At 39.5% G+C, this 26,779-nt stretch overlaps 1 protein-coding gene across 1 annotated transcript in view; it reads left to right on the top strand.

Annotated features, from left to right (window-relative positions):
• The first annotated feature begins 9,534 nt into the window (after positions 1-9,534).
• The window catches only part of Cdc5 (cell division cycle protein 21), a 94,376-nt gene continuing 77,131 nt past the window's right edge, over positions 9,535-26,779 (top strand). Inside the window, exons 1-3 of the mRNA XM_067152244.2 lie at positions 9,535-9,758; positions 10,033-10,298; positions 12,832-12,962. Coding sequence (XP_067008345.1) covers positions 9,714-9,758; positions 10,033-10,298; positions 12,832-12,962 — 442 coding nt within the window. The 5' untranslated portion in view covers positions 9,535-9,713. The remainder of the gene's footprint in view (positions 9,759-10,032; positions 10,299-12,831; positions 12,963-26,779) is intronic.

Here is a 26,779-nt window from a genome sequence, read left to right on the forward strand (position 1 = left end):
AGACAGATTAGAATATCTAGGAGTGATACTAAATAGCAAAGGAGGATGGGATGACCTCATCAAGAGATGCAAATTGAGAGGAGTTGCAGCTCTCGCTGCAATAAAAATTCTAGTCGCCAAGTACCCAGTCGTAAGCTATAAAGTACTGAGGCTAGTTCTAAAAACTCTGATCCTAAGCAGAGCTTTATATGGGTTGAATTATGGGGATTAGAAAAGAATAGGGTCAGTCTGAACCAAATAATATATAAATTCAGTAAGGCTGTTATGAAATTACCGCAATTCACAGCCAATGTGGGGCATTACCTATGCGGAGAGTTTATCGTAATATATTGCGTTAAAAGGGTATTAAATTATTGGTTTAGATTAAGACGGGGTGGAGGCGATATTTTGCTCCAGGAAGCATACAGATATGAACTGGAAGGAATGTATGATGAGTGTTGGCTAGCAAAAAGTAAAATTTCTGTTGAGAATTTGGGTATGGAATACATTTGGCGGGAGGGATGGAAGGTGAATAATAGCAGAGTGCAGAGGGCCCTGACAATGAGAATTAAGGACATTCAGATGCAGAAGTATTTGGAAGAAAGTAGAGAAAGGCCTTCGCTCAGTCTATTCTATAAAGTCTACCTGATTTCCAATTTAAAGATTCGGAGATCAAATGGGTGGGATATTATGGTGACTGATGGAGTTGCATACAAATAGGGGATGGATCAGGAGCAAAGAGAGCTCTCAATGCATACTATGTGAGACTAAGTACGATGATCGACATTTACTCTGTGATTGTATAGGGACAGAGAAACTAAGGGCAAAGTTTCTAAATGTAAAGGAGCAAAAATGTGTAGGCAAAAAGATGTGCAAAAAATTACGCTATGAATAGCGAACCAGTGGAGAAACGACAGCGGCCTGAATAAGTTCTTATGCACAGTAAAAAAACAATGTCTAAGGAAAGTGCCGAGGATATTATAGATGTAATAAGTTCCTCAATTGGAATTCTTCTAGGCGCTACAGCAAAGTTGAGTCCTTTGGCGAGAACTGCGTGTTGGGTTTCATTCAAAGGCATACTGGACAAATTTACGACAACTTTGTTGGAATCATGTCTAATGGCATGTGGTTTCTGCATCTGACATAACCTTTCATATTTGGAAATATGCCTGCCACTAACCTGATCTAGTATGCTGCTGGCTTGCACTGCAGTAATAGATCAAAAACCTTCCATAATTCCTCATTTACGAAGTTCGAGAGGCGTAGATGCAGCTGTAGCAACTCCCTCGAGATTGAATCCAACTACTTACGAGTCTGCTGTATCCTCTCTATCAATAACGCCTTGCTAGTTCGACGATAGATTCTCATAGCTTTTGGTGTTCTGAAGGTACCGGTATGCTTCAACATAACTTATCACTTCAGCCAGGCGATATCTTGGTGAGTCTCGACGTGGTGTCTCTGTTTACGAGAGTACCTGTTGATGGTGTTATGACTCTCATTAATGAGATTTTTACTGAAGAGATCGCAAGGCTTTTCTATCACTGCATGACCTCTTTCTAGTTTCTCTAGAATGGGAAATATTATGAACAGGCAGATGGTGTGGCCATGGGAAGTCCTCTCTCTCCTGTTGTGGCCAATTTCTTCATGGAAAACTTAGAAGAGAAAACTTTGTCGTCGGCACCTTGCAAACCGAAGAATCGGTGGCGATATGTGGATGATACGTTCGTCGTATGGACAGAAGGTGAAGACAATCTTGGTCACTTTCTGGATCACCTTAATCGCCAGCACCCTTCTCTTTGATTCACCTTGGAAATGGAATTTGACGGCAAGATACCATTTTTAGATGTTCTCGTCACCAAGAAAAAGGATGGATATTTAGGACACAGCGTGTATCGTAAGCCTACACACAACAATGGATATCTCCACGCAGATTCTCACCATCACCGTGTCCAGAAACATGGCATCCTTACAACTCTGACTACCAGGGCCAGGAGGATTTGTGAAGTGTCAGCTCTACAAGAGGAAATTAACACATTGTGGACCACCTTTGAGAGTAACGGTAACAGCAGAGCTTTGGTCTTAAGTGTTCTGAAATCGACACATAATCGGACGTCTGTTAAGGAAAAAGATGTAAAAGGAACTGCTTATCTACCTTACATACATAACACGACAGATCGTATTGCTAAAATCTTACGTAGGTACCATGTACCATCTGTTTTTGGAACATCAATTAAGATTAGGCAATTCCTGCGACCAACTAAGGATAGTTTGCCTAAATTGCAACAACCTGGTATATACAGAGTACCCTGTACTTGTGGCAAGGTTTATATTGGGCAGACTTCGAGAACGGTGTGTACTCGCATTAAAGATCGTACCAGATGTATCAAACACAACCAACCTGTTAAATCAGCTGTTGCTGATCATGCCTTAACACCTGGTCATGATGTCTTGTTCAAAGAAGTGGATGTTCTTGCCCGTATAAAGCAATATCACCCAAGAATTATCAGGGAGGCTGATGAAATACGTAAACACCCAGATAATTTCAACCGCGATACAGGTTACAACCTCAGTGAATCATGGCTACCTGTTATAAGAACCATTAGAGAGTAATGATTTGCTGTTGCCATTCATTGTCTCTAGCCCTTTCAGACCGTGTACGCACAATTGTGCGGGTTCGTATTTTATTTATGTCTGAGCTTATTTGACGTTTTCTTGGTGCTAGACCGGACTGCAGTGCTTGTGCGGGACACGTAGCATGTACTTCAGCTGTTTTTATTTAGTGCTTGACCACCAGGGGCAGGAAAAAGAGTTTAAATATACAGTTCATTAGCAAGATGGTGGGAAGCAGTAATGCCTAAAGTTAAGTATTTATTTATTGCATTTATATTAATCTAGAAGCTTTACTGAATATCATAATATAATCAATGAAGTGTGTAGATTGTGTAGCAAACGTAAATTGTGAACTTACAACATCGTACGTAATACCATGAGGTTTTGAATGTTAATACGCACATATGTGCGGGCTAGGTTTCCTTACAGGCAATGAATACGGGAGTTCTGGGTGCTGCCACAAAAAAAGTCTGTGAAAGCAGAACTCGTACTCGAAGTGAGAAATGTAATGCATAAGATTTTAATTGTTTAAAATCATTCCACACTGTAAAATAGAACATTTGATTATGTACATGTGTATATTCACATGTACTGAGTTGACGTTTATTTATTTTTTGTAAGTAGTGAATGAAGTCCTGACACGCACAATTGTATGGGTTCTGTTTTTCAGCCCATAGTTCTTGTTTTGTAAAATAAACTGTAAAAACATGTATTTGAGAGCATTTTAGTAAGTTTTTGACGTGGAAACAAAAATTCACACCTCCAGTTTTCTTTCAAGTCTGACGACAATTTGCTACTTCCAAAAGAGCAGTAAAAGCAAAACTCTTCTTTAGTGCAGAAAATGTAATGATTACTTGTGTTGAATGAAGATTTAATTGTTTTAAATCATTCCCCACTGTAAAGTTGAACATTTGATCGTATACATGCGTATATTCACATGCAATTAGGTAATTTTTCTTTTTTGTAAGTAGTGAATTAAGTCCTGACACGCACAATTGTGTGGGTGCTTTTTTCAGATGTTAATTTTTATTTTGTAGAATAAAATAAAAATATATATTTAAGAGTATTTTAGTCATTTTTTAACGTACAAACAAAAATTCACACCACCAATTTTCTTTCAGGTCTCCCTTTTACATCCTTGGGCACCATTTCAAGCTTCTTTGTTGCTTTCTCCTCGCAACCATTAATACGTCGTTTCTTTCCTCTTTTGTCCCCTGATGAAAAAAGGCAAGGCTCCTTTCGAAACGTTGAGTGTGTTTACAATTATTTACATGGCATAAGCCCAAAAATATCTCATGAATAGTTACACGGGCTCTGAAATTTAAATGATAATGTTATTAACATTATTTCGTGGTTTTATGTTCAAAAATACTAATACTAGTTATAGGGGTAGTGCTCACATGTGGCCCGGTTTCCCGCCCATGTGAGTGACCGCATAGCAAACTTTGTTTAATTTTTTTATGTTTTGTTTTTGTAATGGGAACATGAATTTGGGCGAAAAGCCTTTATTGTTCATCTTCTTCAATAAATACTAATACATCAGCAAGCCGTGCGATGTCGGTCGAGGGGAGAGGGACGCAGAGCCAGGGCTGTGAGATCTGTCTCCAATGCTTTGCTCTCAGAAATATGTGCGAAGTTTTTTCTCATTGCTTTGATGTTTTGTAAATGGAACAATGTGTCAGGTACTTACATTATAATGTGCTTTAGATTTCTATCGTTCTCATTTGAGGTTTGGGCTTCACAGTTAGCTTTGGTAGCCCTCAGAATACGCCACTGGTAGACACATTAATAGAGCTGAAAGTGGAGTGAGTACTATCGCGCCGTGGTAAAACCGATTAGTAATCCGTTTGTAGCGGTAGAGCGCACCACCGTTCCCTTCCGTTTACAACTCCAAGTACTCGCGGAGGACCAGAGCACAGCGCACGACACGTGTTCAAGGGAAGACCACGACGTTCGGATCACGGATTATCTTCAAAATTTGTACACCTTTAGTGGTCCATTAGGGCAAGGTAATGTTCAAATATTAAGGTGTACTACTTAGGCGTTTTCGAGAAAATCGCAAAAGATTTTTTGCGTCGAATATGTACCGGTGCGTTATGGTCATGAGCACGAAATGGTGACGGTCGAGTGATTAGCGTTTAAGCTCCGTAATCGCTGGATCACTGAATTGAGTCCCGCTCATCGCTTTTCTGTTTTTCAACACTGGTCATTTTCTTTCATATATATTGCAGGTCAGAGCGTCCAGGTGCAAAGCAGTTCCGGGTACCTTACCCGATTTGACTGTCAGGTATGAGGGATTTCGCAAATCACTACAGACATACCTTTTCAGGAAAACTTTATGCATTTGGTCATTTACTTTTTGATAATTATAAATAATATATCCTTTTCTGTAGTCCACCTCTGTGGTGGAGTCGTTAGTGTGATTAGCTGCCAGCCCCGGAGCCCCGGGTTCGATTCCCGGCTCTGCGACGAAATTTTAAAAGTGGTACGAGAGCTGGAACGTGGTCCACTCAGTCTCGGGAGGTCAACTGAGTAGAGGGGGGTTCGACTCCCTCCTCAGACATCCTCGAAGTGTTTTTCCGTGGTTTCCCACTCCTCCTCCGGGCAAATGCCGGGATGTAGTTCCCTACCTCACGTAAGGTGACGGCCGCTTCCTTCCTTCTTCCTTGGCTATACCTTCCAATTTTCCCATCCCTCCAGAAGGCCCCCGTTCAGCATAGCAGTTGTAGTGGACCTGCCTGCCCCCTCAAATATTTCCGCCTGATGGAACTTTGGATCACTTCATCCCCGACCCAAAGTCTCGCGCTCCACGACTCTGCCCTTGAGGCGGTATAGGTGGGATCCCTCGCTGAGCCCGAGGGAAAACCGACTCTGGAGGTTAAACAGAAGGAAAGGTGGAAATAATTTTTTGTAACGATAAACATTAGTAAAGAGCCAAATAACATTGGAAATCCAATACAAGTTCATGCAAATCCACCTTTTTTCATTATATTACCTTTGAAATGTAATATGTATGAAGGAAATAACAATAAAAAGCGGAACGGCAAGCGGGGCTCGATCCAACGAATCAGCCATCACGGAGTTTGAACGCTAACCACTCCACCACCGTCGTTTCGTGCTTCTGGTCGCAACGCACCAGTGCATATTCGACGCGAAAACTTATCTGCGATTTCCTTGAGAACGTCTTAGTAGTACAACTTATTACTTGCACATTACCTTGTCCTAATGGACTACTAAATGTGTACTATGTTTGAAGATGCTCCGTGATCTGAAAGTCGTGGCCTTTTATGTGTAAGATTATTGCACCCATATTCAGTTTGTGCTTCTTAATTTGCGTCTATATTTCCTCCGCTCGTCGTGTTTTGTAGATAATGCAAAGTATATTAGATAATCATTGTGGTATTACTTTGGTATTTAATCCCATTTTACATGGTATTCATGTTTTAGAATATTTAAGGAACTGAATAAACTTTTGCAGACATTTGTACCACAAATGTCACGAAAACCGTCTGATGCATGACAGTTCTTTGAAATTACCCTACTGATGATAAAAATCAGCAAAAAAATATTGCGGCCGTATTTACGCGACGAGTGGTGGCGGCGTATCAAATTTGTGGGATCATATCAAGAAGCATCACAAGGATGAATGAGTAGGTCGGCTTCTCCAGCAGAAAACAACATTGCTGTAGACATGATACTGTACGGTATAGGTTTTTGGGCTTATGCCGTGTCAAGAAAATAAGGTGAAATTCTTTACGTTTCGCATAGAACTGTGCTCTGCGTACTCAGCAGAAATCTCGACTGTCCACGAGAAAGGCTTCTTAAACCATGATACTTTAAAATTATACGTTGTTTAAGAAGCCTTTCTCGTGGACAGTCGAGATTTCTCTGCGAAACGTAAAGAATTTCACCTTATTTCCTTGACACGGCATAAGTCTAAAATGCTATACCGGTACAGTATCATGTCTAGAAGTACGGGCAAATAGAGACAATACGCGACACTTACGGATTTAGCCGTGTTAAACTGGGAGACAATTCGACGGTGGCGCTCCTAGAGACTTGATCTAAAAAGTCGCGCTAAATTCAAAAGCAATGGAAATGCATATACGAAAATGGATAAATAAATTACGTCTAGAAAGAAAGTATTATTGAGATATTAACTTCGAAGTTGCTAAAGCAATTCTGGATAAATGAATGAAGAATTATTTACAAGGTTATTATTTAAAGACTGAAATTAGACATATAAACAAGATGTGAAATAGACTGCTGTGAAATGGGTTGTTCTTTCATTTATGCATTACTTTTTGCTTTAGCATTCCTGCCTGAACTTTTAGGTTAGATTTGTCTTTTTTTCTCATTTAAAAATCATTTTATCATCACATTAATGCACTTGTCAATAAAAATATCGGCACATTCCTTACACACATGATGCAATGAATTAACATTTAAAGGTGGACAATTTTCCTCTTAACATGAAGTCTACTAACAGAAAGAAAATCTACAAAATCCCGGCTTTAATCTGAGAAGAGGGATAAAAGAAAAAAAGTCGAGGAATTTTTAAGTCGCTGGCCTGGAAATGATCTGAACAGATCTTATAATTCTTATATAAGCGTAACGTCCCTTCTTTCTTGTACACCTTATCTAAATCATTTCTGTGATATTTCAAAACCCACAGATCACACCTACAACAACACATCGGTATTGAAGGTTAACTGCTGCACTATACAATAAAATATGCGTATTATATTTTAAGCCAGTTACTGCATAGTTGCTGCAGCCAAACACAGCACATACCTTTCCCCTCATGTTGAGAGGAGATATCAAGGAATGACACCCACTACTATTTAATTATATCAACTCACTGAAAACGCATAAATAACACCAAAAAATTCACACACAAATACACGTGCTCTTATGACAGAATCAGTAATTTTCAGGTCTACCCGCTAGAGAGAGCTCTAATAGCTGTTCCTCGATATCTCGCTCAGTGTCGCGTATTGTCTCTACTGTATTTGGTACGCGCCATGAACGCGTCAATGGCAACATTGCTGTATTCATTGATACAGTTATGTTGTGAGAAAAGGGCAATAAATTTACGTTGCCATATCAATAACGTATTTAAACGTGCCGCCACATTACATTCACTCGGTACCGGTAGTTCACTCGGTACAATCGGGTGATGACGTCACAACAACTGGTCCGCTCCGTCCTCCCCATTGCACGTTAATAAAGAGGAAACAACCTTCAGATAAGGAGGATAAGGAACACCTGTTGGCCTTCAGTTTTTTTTTTTCAGAGTAAGAAACCTACTTCCAATAATGTAAAAAGATCAGGATTTAATCCTAATAATCATGACTAATAATCAATTATTTTCTAACCCCGCCTGGTGGCCATATTCGGTAAGGCGTGAAGTCTATGGTGGTACCGGAGTACAATTTCTAATCACTCGATTGCGTGGAAAAGCCTGGTTCAAATTTCAAACCTCTCAGCAGAGCTGTTGATTCGTCCGTTGGATGGGGACGTAAAGCTATGTGTCGGCACCGGGTTTCACCCTTCCTATTATCGCATCGCATCATTCATTTAATCTCATAATAATAAAGGCGTATGGCCTCCGGAGAGGCCTGGTGCAGATCTTTTTCTAGTAGACGGCCTATTAGGCGACCTACATGTCTGTAAAGATAAGGGCCCTACGGCACACATAGCCAGCCCCCGAGCCATTGGAATTAACCAATTAAGGTTAAAATCCCCGACCCGCCCGGGAATCAACCCCGTGACCTTCTGAACCGAATGCCAGTACGCTGCCCATATAGCTAACTCCTCTGATGATGTTGATATCAGGAAGGACATCCGGTCGTAAAAATTAGCTGCGCAGATTCATCTCACTTCACACCCGACCCCGTAGAGTAAAGTCCCAAGGCTTGGGCATACAATAATCAATTACCGTATTTATAAATTGACATCATGCAAATAATACGAGAGTCAGTGACTTCATAAACCTGCTGAGCCTAAGTTGGCGGGGTCGATCCCGGTTCTGTCCGGTGGTAGCCTATTTGATGGTGTTCAAATACGTCAGTCTCGTGTCAGTAGATTTACTGACACGTAAAAGAACTTCTGTGGGACAAAATTTAGGCATCTGGGATTTAGTAAGACGTAAAAGCCAATAACATTATTATTGTGATTCAATAGACAGATTTTCAGCATCAGCATGCCATATAAAAAATAGAACACAAAAAATATTGTCACTGCTAACTAATAGAAATTATTTCCATAGACTTTCGACTGGTTTATCGTTTATTCTTTCTTTTTTGTTAGTGATTTAACGCCACACCAACACATCAAAGATAGTGGGTTCGAACCCCACTGTCGGCAGCCCTGAAGATGTTTTTCCGTGGTTTCCCATTTGCACACAAGGCAAATGCTGGAGGCTGGACCTTAATTAAGGCCACGACCTATTCCTTCGCACTCCTAGGCCTTTCCTATACCATCGTCGCCATAAGACGTATCTGCGTCGGTGTGACGTAAAGAAACTTGTAAAAAAACACATCAAAAGTTTTCGGCAACGCAAGGATGGGGAAGATGGGGAGGTAGCGGCCGTGGCCGTAATTAAGGTCCAGACCCAACATTTTCCTGGTGTGATAATGCGAAACCATGGAAAATTATCTTTAGTGCTGCCAACGGTGGGATTCGAATTACCATCTCCCGAATGTAAGGTCACAACCGCAGGGCTACCTCGTTAGGATTACAGGAAATTATACTTTCTCCTATTCTTTAGTGTCTTAGTAAGTTTAATGGACACTAGCTTCTACAATAGAAGTGAACATAACTTGGAGATATATATATATATTTTTTAGTATTCATGTATTATAAACCTTGTTTATTTATAATAAATATTGACAACGTTAGGGTAATTTCATTCTGCTTGGTGGCGTCACTGTTCGATGGAAGCGGATTGGAGACTTTGGCTGTCAGAATCTGTGGCCGTGTTGTGTTAGTTGTTTGCGTGCATTCAGTGTTGTATTTATTGATAATACGTGGTTATAAACTTATTGCCGTTCGAGTGAAGCACACAGTGTTCACATATTTACTATTTTCTTTCATTCGTGCACTATAAATAACCTATAATCATGCCGCGTATTATGATAAAAGGTGGTGTTTGGAGAAACACAGAGGTTAGTATGATTGATGTTCTTTTAGAATTGGATCCGTAAAATGAATTTATTTGTTGATTCCTTTTCTTCTTTACTGAATTACAGTGGTCGCATCTTTGTTTCGAATTTCTGATTACTGACATTAAAAAAAAACAGTTTTCTGTATTGTATTTGAGTCCTCTGCTATACTTTCAAATATGAGGAAATATAAAACATTTCATTCTAGACCATACATTATACTGCAGGGCAGTTGCCTTTTATTTTATATGCATATTAATCGTATTGCCGTTTTCAGGATGAAATTTTGAAAGCAGCTGTAATGAAATATGGGAAGAACCAGTGGTCTCGTATAGCATCTCTTCTTCATCGTAAATCAGCCAAGCAGTGTAAAGCTCGTTGGTATGAATGGTTGGATCCAAGTATTAAAAAAACCGAATGGAGTCGGGAAGAAGATGAAAAACTATTGCATTTAGCTAAACTGATGCCAACACAGTGGAGGACAATTGCTCCGATAATTGGACGAACAGCAGCTCAGTGTCTGGAACGATACGAGTACTTACTGTGAGTATTTCATTATTTCTTATTTGGTGGGTGGAGGTACACAAAATGTTCTTGGGAGAGGGCAAATATTTCAGAAATATCAGAATAAAATATTAAGATACTTGACGGTGGTGGTGTTTGATATTTTTAAGGGGAATAGTTACTATCCGCACACTTTATCTTGGTGCATTTACATCCTAGTGCTGAATCGGTCGACCTCGGCGATCTTCGAGATTCATACCGGCAACCTCTGAAACACAAACTATGAATCGCTTAACATCGTTGTGCGACATCTGGCGTAAACTTTACGTACTGGTACTGTTGTTGTTTACACATCAAAGTCAAAGTATAGAATTCATGCTAGGAACAAGATTCGCATCGAGAGATATGTTTTATAATGTTATATAATGTGTATGTGACATAGTTGTTGGCTTAAGATGATAACGGTTTAGAAATTTCATATCGATCGATCATCTTCTCGATTCAATTCAGATTTCATTTTCATTCAGTTGGCAGCACCAGGCAGCACTATCGATACCGGGACAGCTCCCTCCTTACTCCTCACCCCGTACACAAATGCATCAAGATAAAGTGTGCGGACAGTAACTATTCCCTCTTAACACTTATCAAAAGTGAAATTGGTAGTGCCGCCCAGTCATATAAGGATGAAGGTTTCAGCTGAGGAAAGGGAAGGACCCTGAGCGGCATGAAAATGAAATTCTTTCTAAAACTTTCATGCTTAATTGTGTTGAGGTTGGAAGAAAATAAGAGTTGATCAAAGGAGGTTGGATAGGCAAGATAAAGGTAGAAGATCAGTGTTTTCCCCCAGGTTATGATATATAACTCGACATGCAGAATCTTATAAATCTTACCTTGTATGACATGTAGGAGAAATAGAAGCATTCAGTGTCACTGCTGAGGACCCGTCAGCCCACCCTGAGAAGTAACTAAACTTCCATAGCAAAGTAGCATGAAATTATTGAGATTTTGGGGAGTGGATGGATGAATGAACACTACTATTGGCTGAATAATACAATATGGCATCATCTCATAATTCAGTAACAGATACTTTTCGTTTAAAAGGCCCCGGATTTGATTCTCGGTCTGGCCAGATATTTTAATATCTGGTTGCCCACTTGGTGGCCATGATCGTTAAGCTGTCAAGTCTATATGGTCTGATGCTGTGGTTAGCTGGTCCGAGTTCTGTTAGTGGAAAAAATGTTCACCATCAGAATGTCGGCCGGCAGGGTAGGAGAATTGGTGGTACACAATTTTTAATCACATATTGTGTGCCAAAATCCTGGATGCAATTTCAAACCTCTTTGTAGTGTTCATATAGAGTGAGGGGATATGCCACTGTTGATGATGATTTGTCTGTCGGATGGTGACGTTTAAGATTGGAGCAGACCTTTTGATATTATTTGACAGGAGTAGGCTATGTGCCAACACTGGATTCCATCCTCATCCTACATCATCATCATCATCATCATCATCATCATCATCATCATCATCATCATCCCACCTCCAGATGTGCAAGTTTCCATTTGGCGTCAAGTAGAAAAACCTGCATCACGCAAGCTGATCATGTCCTCGGACATTCCCGGTACTAAAAGCCATAACTTAAATAAATAAATAATACACACCTCTGTACACACACCACACGTCACTATCAACCACCACATAAACATGTAACAATGAATACATCCCCCAACATAGGATTGTTGTTAGGAAGGAAATCTGGCTGTAAAACTAGGCCAGATCCTCAAGCGGTGACCCCAGCAAATCTAGAAAGCGGCCAGTATCCAGTAATCGGGAGATAGTGGGTTCGAGCCCCGCTGTCGGTAGCCCTGAAGATGGTTTTCCGTGGTTTCCCATTTTCACACCAGGCAAATGCCGGGGCTGTACCTTAATTAAGGCCACGGCCACTTCCTTCCAATTCCTAGGCATTTCCTATCCTGTTGTCACCGTAAGACATATCTGTGTCGGTGTGACGTAAAGCAAAAAAAAAAAAAAAAAACTGGAAAGAAAAGTAAAAACCAGAAAGATTTATTGCTTTACCGTTAGATTCTTATTAGGCATGACTAGTTGCTTGTTGCGTTTTCTTTATTGGACACATAATCCATAAAACAGATAATAGGCCTACTAAACATGCCATTTGGTGGGTTTCACATGCACATGTGCATTGTCTTTATGAGTCTGATGATTGCAATGTTCTTAGCCTGTAATTAGTTAATAAACCTCTGTAAATTAACATTTGTTTGGCTCAATCAAGTTGCGCTAAATAATTCTCTCAGTTCTTTTTCATTTTGTTTCCAAGAATTGCTAAAAAATAGGATATAAATGTAGAAACATCATCTCTTATAAATTGGTAGTAATTTCATTCTTAAATTTGCCTCTTCCCGTAAGAAAAAGTGGTTTGATATTGACTGTTTACTAGTTAACATCTTCACTTCTATAATATTTTTAAAATTTTGAAATTAATTGTGATCATCCAGTAATGTCTTATTTCTCCTGTAAATTTTATTTTTCTTGTATAATTTTATTTTTAATATAGGGACCAGGCTCAGAAGAAAGAAGAAGGAGAAGATGCTGCAGATGATCCTCGCAAACTTAAACCAGGAGAAATCGATCCAAATCCTGAGACAAAGCCTGCACGACCTGATCCCAAAGATATGGATGAAGATGGTGAGTGGTTTAGAAGAGCTATTGGGAAATGAAATGTGACAATAAAAGGATATTATTTTGTAACAAGTAATTGAGACACCCAGTGAGAGGGGTAGCAATGTTACACAAACATGAATCTGAGAAAATTGGATTTTCTAAATTTCCTTAAAAAATCTTCAGGACCACTGAACGACATAATTATATATTTGCGATATTATAAATAAGCTGATACGTTATGATCTTGTGTCCAAGATCATCTTCTGAGTTAGAACAGTAAAACTGACCAGTGACACTTGTTGCTCCATAGCAATTAGGTCAAGATAGGAAGGCCCTGTCAGAAGCATAGTTCATTCCAGGGCCTCCGGAGTCAAGGAAGGTCAAGATGAAGACCTAATTTTAGGTCTACTCGGTATATAGCCTTCGCCTTTGATAAAGTTATTCAGGTGTTTTGCAGTATCTGTCGCTTTATGAATGACTCGAGATGTAAAGCGTTTCTCCTTATAAATGACAGGTATTTCATCAATTTGATGGTCATTATGTATGGTGTGCTCTGCCACAGCAGCCTTCTCAGGCTGCAAAGATGTACTCATAAGTTTTCCTTTTCTTCATGTTTAGCCGACATAAACATTGTGACAGGAACAAGGAACCGTATATTATATTCCAGCACTGTTCTCAACTTTTTTGTTTCATAATGTATTTGCATAACAAAGAGAATACTTTTTCTTTATGAGTTTAAAGGTTATATACTTGTGCATGTGGAGAAATATGAATAATAACTTGCATGAGGATTCTATTTGAGGGAGTTAGTCTTGAAGGCAACAGATGTTTCGGGAATTATGAGTGGTAATTTCTATTATTACTCTATTACTATTATTTTAAGTGTGAGGCGTTCTGCTGATAGCCTTCATTGACTTTGATACTGCTTGCTCTATGTATAATTGTAAATATAATGTAAAACTCGCAGGCATTTTTACACAAGAAAAATGTGAAATAAATATTGGTCACAAGTACATTACAGTCTGAGTATTCCTTTCCAAAATGTTTTCACTGGGAACAAGGCCAGAATTCGTCGGCACAGCTATGATGACATACTTACGGGACCTCCTGGGTAGGAGGGGCTTCGGGTGGGGAGAAATTAAAACATACTGAAGAAATTTCGCCTTTACTTTCCATTTCTTCACCTTCTTTCAACTCCCGCCTGTACTTCACCGGCATCCATTTAACCTAATTTATACGTACTTATTCCACTTACATATTCGCATACTATACTCATTTTACTTACCTGTTCTAAATTCCTGGCGATAGGCCATCTTGAACCAGCGATCTTCAACTCCGTAGTCCACCGACTTATCCACTCAGCTAACGTGTTACTTGATAGTTTCACGTGTAAAGAGATGGCATCGCAAAGTAATCAATATTTACCCCAAAAGATGACTCCGTCTTCTCTCTCTCAACTGTTACCAACTTAACTTCTACAAGTAACAAAAATACATCAAACTCAAATCACGAGTTTCATTACCGGCAGTGTGATTATTGTTTGAAGAGGGAGTACAACTAACAGACAAAAACAAACCACTCGTGTGTCGTGTCTCCAGCTATGTTATAGTCGTGATTACTGTCCTAAGAGGAAGTAGTCCTACAACTAGACGAAAGCAATCAAGTCGTGTGTTCAGCTCTGTCATAGTCATGATTATTGTTTTAAGAGGAAGTATTACTAGACAGAAACAATCGAGTCGTGTGTTCAGCTTTGTAATAGTCGTGATTATTGTTTTAAGACAGTACAACTAGCCAAAACAATTAAAACTCCTGTTCGGTGCTGTATCCATACTAGTAATTATTATTTTAAGAGGGAGTGCATCTATGTAAACAAAGAAGTCCATCTTCTGTCCACTCCTCTGTCAACTTATGGTGAGTAGCCGTATATTCATATCCAGTCTCACTGATTGCAGTATACTCGTATGTATAGTGTTGCCTTCCCATTCGTGATGTGATCACCAAAAGTGTACTTCCAACAACAATCGCTGAATTAGCAATGCTGTTGCACCTAACCGAACCCAACCTAACCTGTCACTACCAGTGGTTTTGTGTGGATCACAACCTAACCTGTCACTATCAGTGGTTTTCGGTGGATTACAACGTAACCTGTCACTATCAGTGGTTTTCGGTGGATCACAACCTAACCTGTCACTATCAGTGGTTTTCGGTGGATCACAACCTAAGCTGTCACTATCAGTAGTTTTCGGTGGATCACCCCGATCAATTAGCAATGCTATCACACCTAACCAAACCTAACCTAACGTGTCACTACCAATGGTTTTGGTGGATCACCCCGTTCAATTAGCAATGCTGTCGCACTTAACTAAACCTAACCTAATGTGTCACTATCAGTGGTTTTTGGTGGATCACAACCTAACCTGTCACTATCAGTGGTTTTTGGTGGATCACAACCTAACCTGTTACTATCAGTGGTTTTAGGTGGATCACAACCTAACCATCAATATCAGTGGTTTTAGGTGGACCGCAGCCTAACCTGTCACTATCAGTGGTTTTAGGTGGATCACAACCTAACCTTCACTATCAGTGGTTTTCGGTGGATCCCCCGCTCAATTAGCAATGCTGTCGCATCTAACCAAACCTAACCTAATGCATCACTACCAGTGGTTTTTGGTGGATCACAACCTAACCTGTCACTATCAGTGGTTTTTGGCGAAACACAATTGCTTTCGTAAGTGAAGCTGTAGGCCTGTTGGCCGCTTCACGGTTCTAACGTGGAGGCTTACTCCTCCAGACCCCCTTTGCTTGTCCCCAGACCAACGGTTTTGCCACTAGGCGGACCTAACCAAACCATACCAATGCTTTTCGTACTTGCCGGGCGTACTTAATACTCGTAAAGTTTTCGTGACATCAAGTCAGCCCCATCATATCATACCATTAATATCTATTTCACGAACCAACTAGTCAAGTTGTAACCCATTCTATTGCCTGTAAATTGTGTTACGCAGTCTCAAACAGCTAAATATAACAGACCATTAATTCATACATTTAGCGTCCGCTACACATCCCTTCGAATTATCCGCCATGTATGCAAACATCATCTCGCCAAACACGTCATATATGACGTCATATAGACGCGCAAGCTGCGGCCGCAGAGCCCGTGCTCACCCGTGCCGGCGAATCCTGGACTTATACCTTTCACTGTCCATTGTTTGAGTGGAGGTTAGATTTTGACAAACACTATGTTTTACTGGGGGGAATTAAAGGCAATAAAGCTATAAGTCCTTGAATTTTGATACAGATGCTGGACATCCTTCGGGATATAACCGTGGTGTGTCCAGAAGAAGTGTTCATATAAAGATGGCTAGCCATGTGAGAGCTTGTATTTTTCGTGCTATGACCTGGCCTTTTCATGTAAACTTACCAGCCTTGTCCCTCTTCAGTGTCTGAATAGGTGCTTGTAATACATTGAACATGCTGCCATATAAGGTACCCTAACGGTGCTCGGGCTTAGTTTTCTTAATTAATAAAACATCACATGCTGGAAATACGTTTGTATCTCTTCTGGTAAACTTGAATGGCAGCATTACAGTTCCTTATACTGCTGCTAGATTTGACCACTACTTTTGCCAAATAGAATACGAATGCTTGTTTTGAAGAGTAGTAAACATGTGTTCCATGTGCTTTATTTTTCCGCTCGTTCCTACTATGGCATCACAGTGTTTTGATTCTTTGAGCACTAGCGCAATATTAACCCTGATAATCTGGAATTCAGCATTTAAACTGGATGACAGCGATAGTGATTATGATGGTGGTGGTGGTGAACTCTTTCTCTCAATAATTCAGTTAAAGATACATACCAAGTTATGGTGATCATAGCAATACGCATTTCTGTTTATCCAAATGTTTCAAACTTTATCACTGAAGTCAACATTTACTTAATTGGGACTGTAGAAAAAGGATCACCTTTACCAATCAAATTTTGTCTTTTAGGTAGCATAATAATGCTTCTTTTTCTTCTTCTTGGTTCCTTCTCCGTTGCGGATGTTGGTGATCATCATAGCGATGTTGTCTTTTGATATGACTGCCCTGAAGAGCTTCTTGGACGTCAGGTCGCACCATTTGTGAGCGTTATCCAACCATAAAATCCTCCTGCCCCCAGGCCCTCTTCTCCCAGCTGTCTTTCCTTGCAAGAAGAGTTGCAAGAAGCAGTACTTAGACTAGTTTTGCATTACATGGCCTAAATATTGCAGTTTCCTTTTCTTAACGGTAAACATGAGTTCAGGTTGACAACACATACGTCGAAGGACTTTTTCATTGATATATGTTGGCTTCATATGTTGGCTTCATTAGACATATGATGGACCCACAAAATCTTGAGCAGGCACCTTTAGGTCCACATTTTTAAGGCTTGGATGTTCTTCTCCATGGCGTCGGTTATTGTCCATGCTTCAACACGGTAAAGAATATAATCTCACTATTTGCCTTTTCAAGTTTAATCTGAGGTCATGACTGTGTAGCATTTTTTCCATCTTAATGAAAATGTTTCTTGCTCACTCTTTGCAACACCTGACTTCTAAAGAAGAATCTCAGTCTTAAGGTAACCCCCAATTAGATGAACTTAGTTACGCTCTCAACAGGTCAACCGTTAGCGTTGAGTATACATAGTGGCACTTCATGTTTGCTGAAGACCATGTATTTTGTCTTTTTACATTAATATCAAGACTGTATCGAAGGCTGGCGTGGCACACCCTGTCTAAGAGATTTCGCAATCCCTCAATACTGTCAGCCATGAGTACGGTATCGTCTGCGTACAGTATATTGTTTTTTTTTTTTTTTTTTTTTTTTTGCTAGGGGCTTTACGTCGCACCAACACAGATAGGTCTTACGGCGACGATGGGATAGGAAAGGCCTAGGAGTTGGAAGGAATCGGCCGTGGCCTTAATTAAGGTACAGCCCCAGCATTTGCTTGGTGTGAAAATGGGAAACCACGGAAAACCATCTTCAGGGCTGCCGATAGTGGGATTCGAATCTACTATCTCCCGGATGCAAGCTCACAGCCGCGCGCCCCTACGCGCACGGCCAACTCGCCCGGTACAATATATTGTTGACGACTTCCCCGTTCACCTTTATTCCATCTGAGACATTGTCGAGCGCTTCTCTGAAGATTTGCTCTGAATATAGGTTGAACAACAGTGGTAACAACACAACTCTGTTGCGCATCTCCAGTGATCGTTACTGGCTCCGAGAGCTTGTTTTTGACACGTACAGTCACTTCTTGACCAGTAGAGGTTTCAGATTATTTGGATGTCTTTTCCGTCCATCCCCCTGTGCTCTTCAGTGCATTGATCATTTTGTTGTGAAGACACCTAACAAAGATCTTGGAGAAGTCCAAGAAACAGGTGTACACATTGCAGTTGAAGTCCCTACAACACTTAAATTCCAAACAAGACTAATGTAACAATTTTGAATGTGAATATGAAAAAGAATTGATTACTTGCATGTTTTGAAATAAACAGAGAAAAAATAAAAAGCTCAAAGATGTGATAAATATATTGGCCCCCTTACATTTTATTGTCAAAAATGAAAGAACCAAATGGGTTCAGTGCTGAGACAGATAATTATAGTTTAGGATGCAAAAAGAATAATTCATTTAGCTTAAAAATTTTGAAGTTATAAAGCCTCAGAATATGGCTGAAATGCTCAGCATGCAGCTATTAACACCGTTACAAATATGCCAGTGTTCAGTATGTTAAAAGTATATGACACATGGAGTTAGGTTTAATTTCATTCCAATTATGTTTCTGAGAGGAACGTTGCTGCTAATGACTAAAACATTATTCTTGTAGTGTTCACTATTCAGCTGCAGGAATTTCCTGGTCCTTTCCTGATGCATCACATTAAGTGGTTTTCAACTTAGAGCATGTCTTATGTCATGTCATATCCATAGAATAGAGTGTAAAAATGAATGTTAAATTCAAATTTTGAAAAACAATAACTATCGCTGAACTGCACATGACCACCACATAGCGGTCATAGCTGTGAACTAAAACTACAGGTGGGCAATTTGATTTGTATTCTACGTAGGGCTTGGATTCCTCTGAATCCTCCTATTCTAATCCTTCCTCCTCCCTGCACTCTCATATACCTTGCAACATTCTTTTGTACTGTATTTATGTTGATTTTCTCTTTTTTTTAATTTTATTAATTTACTTGGTTTCTTTCCTTTTCCTCTTGCTCAAATTCTTCACTTTGAACAGCAATACACTTGATGGTTGGCCTATGCTTCAAAAGGACTTCTCTAAGAGTACATGGCATGAAAAGGGGCAATTCATTCCTTAACTCTCTTTTATTTTCCAATACTGTATTATTTTGCCAAGAAATTAAGAGACTTAGCTACCAGTTCATCAAAGCCATCATGGAAAGGGATCTAGGAAGAGATTGAGCTGAGGTTTAGAGAGTAACACAAGCAGACAATCTCTTTGGGTTAACAAGAAAGAATGAAAAGTAGCTTTTAAGTAAGCCAAAGGCACTTGTAAGCTGTAAAATCTTATACCATGCTCTCAGTTATTTTATTTCTAATCTCTTCAGTTATGACTACCGGTACTCCTAAAATCAGAGTCAAAACTTTTGGGGCAACATTGTTTGATATGTTTTAACATATTTCTGAAAACTGAAAAATTATTTGCAGTGTTATTCTTGGCAGCCATTCAGATTTTGCTGTGCTGGTTTTTAATTTTAAGAAATGTTTTGTAATTTGCATGAAGTTTATAAAATAAATATAAAAATAAATGAAAAAAGTAAAATGAAAGCTAAGAAGTGGAGAGAGTTAGACCAGATGTGGAGCTGCATTTCCTCACTTTCTTTCTTTTTTCTTTTTTTTCTGAAAAAGAAGTTGTCCAGATGAGAGTGCTTAATGTTCTTCATTTTGCAATTCATTGGTTGGTGAGGGAAAGGTCATGGAATTTTTCTTCTGCTACCAGTACAGCCACAGTACTCACTAACACTAAGTCAACCTCAAGGATATTCCACTGTACTGAAAATAAAAGCACTTAAAAGACAATTAAATCATCACATATAATATAAAAAAGAAAGCTGGTTAAATTTTATAGTAAACAAAATTATCAGAAGAAAGCTGTGTACCAAGGAGGGATTCTCTAGAATTCAAATATAAATGAAAATAAAACATAATCTTGCTAAATTCTATCCGTTATAAATGGAATAAAATAAGTAATTTTTGTAGAAATTTCCACTAAAAATTTTTTACAATAATATGGTATATCAATTTTACTAAATTACATTCAATAGTAGTCTTATTCATTAATTAACCCCATTAAAAAAAAATGCTATTTGTTGACCTATAGAGATCTTTTGCCCCTACTTGCACCATGTGATTTGAACCTGCGTGTAATTGGAATGAGGGAAGTGTAGAGTGTTGAATGTGAGGAAAGGAACATTAAGGACGACACAAACAACCAGTCCCCAGGCCAGGGATATTAATCATTTACAATCAAAAACCCCTGGCCCAGCCAGAAATCGAACCCAGGGCCGCCGGGTGACAGGCGGACGCTGTGCCCCACACACCGCAGGGCCGGACAATTAACCCCATAGGCAGGCATTTGAGTAGCATAGCTTCTGCACTCTGAGGGGTATTTAAATTGGCTAGCAGAGTAAGATTTTGTAGCACTTCACAAAATGTTGCATATTTCAGAAACTAGGCTAGTTAATAACACAAAATTTTCACGGTGACTTATTAATGGTCTCTTGAATGTTTCTGGGTGTAAATAGTGTATACCTGTAAATGATTCACGAAGTTCAGTTTTATTCTGCAGCTTCAGAGTGATATATTGTTTTAGGCCTAACCAACCTTTCCACAAGGTCAAAGGTTCATTGATTGGGATGTTTTGTGATGAAAGGTATGACAACTGAAATTTAGAGTTCATTATTTATAGAATGTTTCGAATTTTGAATACTTTTAGAGTCCCTTTGTAATTGTCAGCTATTCCATTATCAACAAAATGCAGGAATCACATTTTGAGTCAAACTGGTCCCTTTTCATAGTTTTTTTCTTAATTTGCTTGAAGTTGCACTGACACAGATAGGTCTTATGGCAACGTTGGGATAGGAGTGGGGAGGGAATGGCTGTGGCCTTAATTAAGGCACAGCCCCAGCAATTGTCTGGTGTGAAAATGGGAAACCATCTTCAGGGCTGCCAGCTGTGGGGTTTGAACCCACTACCTCCCAAATGTGAGCTAAAAGCTACGTGACCCGAACCGTGTAGCCACTCACTTGTTTTTTCATAGTTTTCAGAAAGATTGGGGATTCCAGAAATGTATCTGTACTGAAATAACTTTACAGGGTGGGCTTCTGCACTTTTTGTGGCTATAGCTAGCATGTTCAGACAAAGCCCCACAAAAATTTCGTTGGCTGTCGAGGGTTCCTAACACTCTACCTGGCTTCCTGACACCTGCCTTCAACCGCTACTCAGCATATCTGCTCGTCTCCTCTACTATACTTATAACCTTATCATTGAAGAGTAAATATCCATCTAAAACACTATTAGAATCCTTCTGTGGCCAAAATTGTCCAGTAACAGGAAATTTCTACTGGCTATGTGTGGTATGGAACTTGCACCACACTTGTTGAATGTCACTATAAGCAGATATTACATCAACACTCTACGTCTTCACCCTCACTTCAAGAGACAAAAATTCTTCTTGGGAAAGCTGTGTCACATCCTGCATTATGAGAACGGCCAGCAAAACTGCCTTCAGTACTTTCTTCCTCTACTAACAGAGCATGTTCAGTTTCGGAATGTAAAGGACCATGCAAAGGTCCTGTGTTTTTTCATGGTAGTGGCACTTGCCCCAAAAAATTCACCTTTCTGTTTCGGCTACATCATGCGTAAGGACAGCCATGAGCAAAGCGGCTAGAAGTCAGTAGTTTCTGTTTTATCTCAACAGAGAGCATAAAGAAAATTATTCCTCACCTCAATGACACACAAAGCAACAAGCTAATGAAATATTATTTGTGAAATATAGATGGTCAAGAAAATCAAGGCTTCTAGAACTCATTGGTTATACAAAATTTCCATGAATGCTTGACAGATACCACAGGAATGTTGTTTTCATGCAGTACTGTGCGGAGCAGTGCGCTGCAATGGGTATTAACAGCGAGCATACACATATACATAGAACCAGCCTGAGAGGTTAACTAATAATAAGATTGGAGCTAACAGGTACAGATCATCACATTGCAATACATGTGGTATTTTCTGAATTTACTTATTGTATAACAGGTGGTGATGGTGATTATTGTTTCAAGAGTAAGTACAACTGGGCAACCATCCTCTTTTAACACTAATTGGAGAAAAATGGAAGAGGTCCGACCCTCGGAAGAAGGAAGGTTCTGTAAAAGAAAGGTAAGGGCCACAAAGGGCATGCAAATGAAGAATTCTCTAGGCCTCACAAACCTAATACTATTGGAATCAGAAAGGAACAAGAGTGGACCAAAGGAGGTCAGATAGGAAAGATAAAAGTGAGGAGCACCGGGCAAGTTGGCCGTGCTGTTAGAGGCGCGTGGCTGTGAGCTTGCATCTGGGAGATAGTGGGTTCGAATCCCACGGTCGCTTCCTTCCAACTTCTAGGCCTTTCCTATTCCATCGTCACCATAAGACTTATCTGTGTCGGTGTGGCGTAAAGCCACTAGCAAGAAAAAAAAAAGTGTGTGGAGCCTGGCATAAATAAGTAGAAACAATGCCAGACTCGGCTAGTTAACCATCCCATGCTTCTAAGTTCAGAGCCCTTGGAGTCACCTTTTAGTTCCCTCTTATGACAGTCCAGGGATATCATGGCTGTGTTTTACCATCCCCACCCAAATTGTTCTTTAAATATGTGAATCGTGGTATGAAAGTGACTGAATTTTCAAATGTCAGCAACATTGCCAACTCTGTTGAGATGCTGTGTTCATGAGAGTTTCATTATAAAAATATTCATAAAACATCACACTACACTCACATGTACTTATTATTTACATGTCAGGGTACAATCAAAATCACACAACTAAATTGAAATGATGAGCATACATAATGGAATGGATTATGAGGAGAGTAAACAACAAGATTGAGCGTTTCATTGTTGTAGAAGGGAAAAATGGTAAACAAGTCCAGGTTATAATATTTTGGTTCCCATTCAAGATGTAGCCTCAGTACTATATATGACCTTACAACAACAACAACAACAACAATTATTATTATTATTATTATTATTATTCCATTTTCATACATATTAAATAAATTGTTCGGTTATATAATGACTGTAATGAAGGGATGTAGTATGAATACAATTAAAACAAAAGACTACAAGACTACAGTGCTTCAAAATAAGTTTTGTTTACAATGATTTCACACATTATATGTCACGGTACCTCATATATATATATATATACAGTTCGCACTCTAGGCTAATGTCTGAGACACATAGTGATGCTAAACTCAGATCAGGTTTGATATTTGTCTTTTCAATCAGTTTAACATCACTTGTAAGGTCAGTGGTGTATATACAGCATGTGTAAGACTGAGGTATACATGGCAAAAAGAGTACCCATTTCTGCTACCAGCCTCTTTTATATGTCAATATTGCTGAAAGAAGAACAGCTACAATTGGACGTCGCTGCTTATGTTGGAGCGAGTCAGGGTGATTTCTCCAATCCAGGAGAGGGGTAGTGGGTTTGAGCCCCAATGTCGACATCCCTGAAGATGGTTTTCCGTGGTTTCCCATTTTCACACCAGGCAAATGCTGGGGCTGTACCTTAAGGCCATGGCTGCTTCCTTCCCACTCCTAGGCCTTTCCTATCCCATCATCGGCGTAAAACCTATCTGCGTCGGTGCGATGTAGACCAAAATTGTAAAAGTGATTTCTCCATATTTTGGGAAAAGTTTATGGGGACACAGACAACTGCTGATCAACAATGGACTGGACATTTATGCAGAACAACTTGCAGGGAGGATTGGCATTTGTTGCTTTCAGCAATTGTTGGCCCTCTGCTACGTTCTACCTAGTTTCACCAGGATCTTTGGAGGGCCACCAGAGACAGAGACAGTGCAAAATTGGCTGCAAGGCAGAGAACTGATATCAAGGAGGCTGTACCAAAAGCTGCTCGTAAACCACACCATAGAGCAACTCATATGAGATAGGTAACCCATGGCATAAAGAACACTGGAAGCCTGCACCCTTTTCTGATGAGGTCACCATAAGCTTACACCTGTACAGCAGGAGCTTTAGAGTCTGGAGAAGATGCAGTGAGAGGTGGAATGAGGCCTTCATTCTGGAGTGCTATCAGGAGCAAAGGGATTGTGTCAATTTGTTCTGTTTTTGGTGGGGGGTGGGATCATGGTAGTTTTACGTACACCTCTAATTTATATCCAGGGTAACATGACTGGTCTGGTTTACAGGGACATCTTCCAACCTGTAGTTACAGGGTTTTGCCATGTTCAACAGCACAAAGTTGGTAAAATGTTTGAACACAAAATTATCATTTATAACATTTTTTCCATATGAACATTGGTTTTTTCCTACGCAATTAAGATCAACTTTTCACTGTCTTAGTAAGGCTCTGTTCTTGGTTCTATTACAAAATTCTGTGCAAAGCATAAATCACAGTGAAGGCATCTTATTAGGTGCTGCTTTCCAGCTTTCTCCAGTCATTGTCTCTACATATCAGGCCTTGCTGCAGGAAGTGAATGGAAAATTTTATGCTACTGCCAAACCACCTCACTATTGGTATACAGGCCACAAATTTTACTACTGTCACACATGTTCTGAGGAACAAAAAATAATATAACCATCAATTCTATTTTTTGTTGTTAATCTTCTTACTTTGAAAAGGATACTGAGCTGTCAGGCAGAAAATTTAACAGTTGTCTTGAGATATCTACTTGAAGTATAGAGCTACAATACCTTCACTATTTACACTGGTAAAAACTGTCAATGTGCTAACAGGGCAAAAGATGCCATCATCATCATCATCATTTCCCTTTATCCAGCTGTAGCCAGGTAGGGGCAAATATGGTTCCTCGCCACTTTCTTCGGTCTTTCCACCACTCCTCCAACACTGTGTCCCAGTCCAGGTTTCTTCCTATAATACTGCATTGGATTGTGTCCTTCCATCGTAATCGTGGTCGTCCACGGCCTCTCCTTCCTTGCATTTGCATTTCCATTACTCTTTTTGGCATTCTTTCGTCACTCGTTCGCTTTATGTGCCCAAACCATCTTAGTCGGCTCTTTTCTATTCTATCATTCATTTTTTCCACTCCAATTTCTTTCCGGATTTTCTCATTCCTTATTTTGTCTCTTCTACTCTTCTGTATCATACTCCCCAAGAACTTCAGTTCGGCTGCCTGTAACATGTTTCTTACACTATGATAGAAACAACTTCCAGCTTGAATCCTCTTGCTAATCTCAGCGCCCAGTCAAGCATTCTCCATTAATTCACTTCCCAGGTATTTAAATGTTTCCACTACTTCCAGGGGCTTGTCTGCAAGTCTAATCTGACCTTTCCCTTCTTTCTCCCCTCTAGTCATAACAAGACTTTTACTCTTTTCTACACTTATTTTCAATCCACATTCTTCGATTTTCCCATTCACCACATCCAACTGTTCTTGAACTTTCCTGTCGTCTTCTCCCCAAATCACAATATCATCTGCATATAACAACATGTTCATTTCTCTTCCTCCATATGCTGCTTTTGCTGTTCTCATAATGTCATCCATTACTGTTGTAAACAGCATTGGTGATAGAACACTTCCCTGTCTCAGCCCACTAGTTATTTTAAACCAGCTTGTCCTGCCAATTTGTGTTTGCATGCAACTACAACATTCCTTGTACATTGCCATGATCATTTTTATTAATCCCTGTCCAATTCCTTTTTGTACCAGACTGTCCCAAACTTTAGTCCTGGGGACACTGTCATATGCCTTTTCAATGTCAATGAATGTCATCACCATATAATTCCCGTACTTCCATTGCTTTTCCATTAGTTGTATCATTATGAAAATGGGCTCTATTGTTGACCTTCCACTTCTGAAACTAAACTGATTTTCCTGTATCTGATTCTCAACCCTCAACCTCATCCTACTTTCCAGTATCCTCTCCATTATCTTAGCAACATGGGATATTAGATTAATTCCCCTGTAGTTCTTCAATACTTTCTTAGGCAAAAGATGTACTTTACAATAACTATGACTAATCAACATGAAATAAATAAAAAGACTCGCTTTTAATAGATATAATTAAAAGAATATGTTCTGAAATGCAAAATTAAGGCATTACAACACTGCAATCAAGCCTGAAGCACTGTAAGTATCTGAAACACTGATCATTGGGGGCAGATCATTGATAAAAAATGTAGAAAAACAAGGAAGAAAAATCTTAAGGAAAATTTCTTGACCAGTCTGTACAGGGGGAATCTGGATGATAAGGAAATCTCATGGCTTATGCCAACACTGAGAGAAAATCTCAGACACATTTAGGAAAAGACGTTTCAAATTTTATGGAATGAGCAATCAGAGATTGTATTTTAGTTTTTTAAGTGTTTCACCTGGTCTTCTGGTGTGAAGTGCATTCTTCAAATAGGAAGAAAACTGAGAACTTACACAAGACGTGTGATTGTGATGAGTGTTTAACATCCAAATCGTTACTTGTCTTAAACTGAATACATATCAACAACACATGCTTGCTGCATACATTTTTTCTGTAATTCATGTCTTGCCTTAACTTTATTGATTTTGACTGATGGTCTCTAGCAAGACCGAAACTAGTTTCATCAAATATATGTAACTTTTTTAA

The sequence above is a fragment of the Anabrus simplex genome, chromosome 8, assembly GCF_040414725.1.
Source record: "Anabrus simplex isolate iqAnaSimp1 chromosome 8, ASM4041472v1, whole genome shotgun sequence".
NCBI classification, from domain to species: domain Eukaryota; kingdom Metazoa; phylum Arthropoda; class Insecta; order Orthoptera; family Tettigoniidae; genus Anabrus; species Anabrus simplex.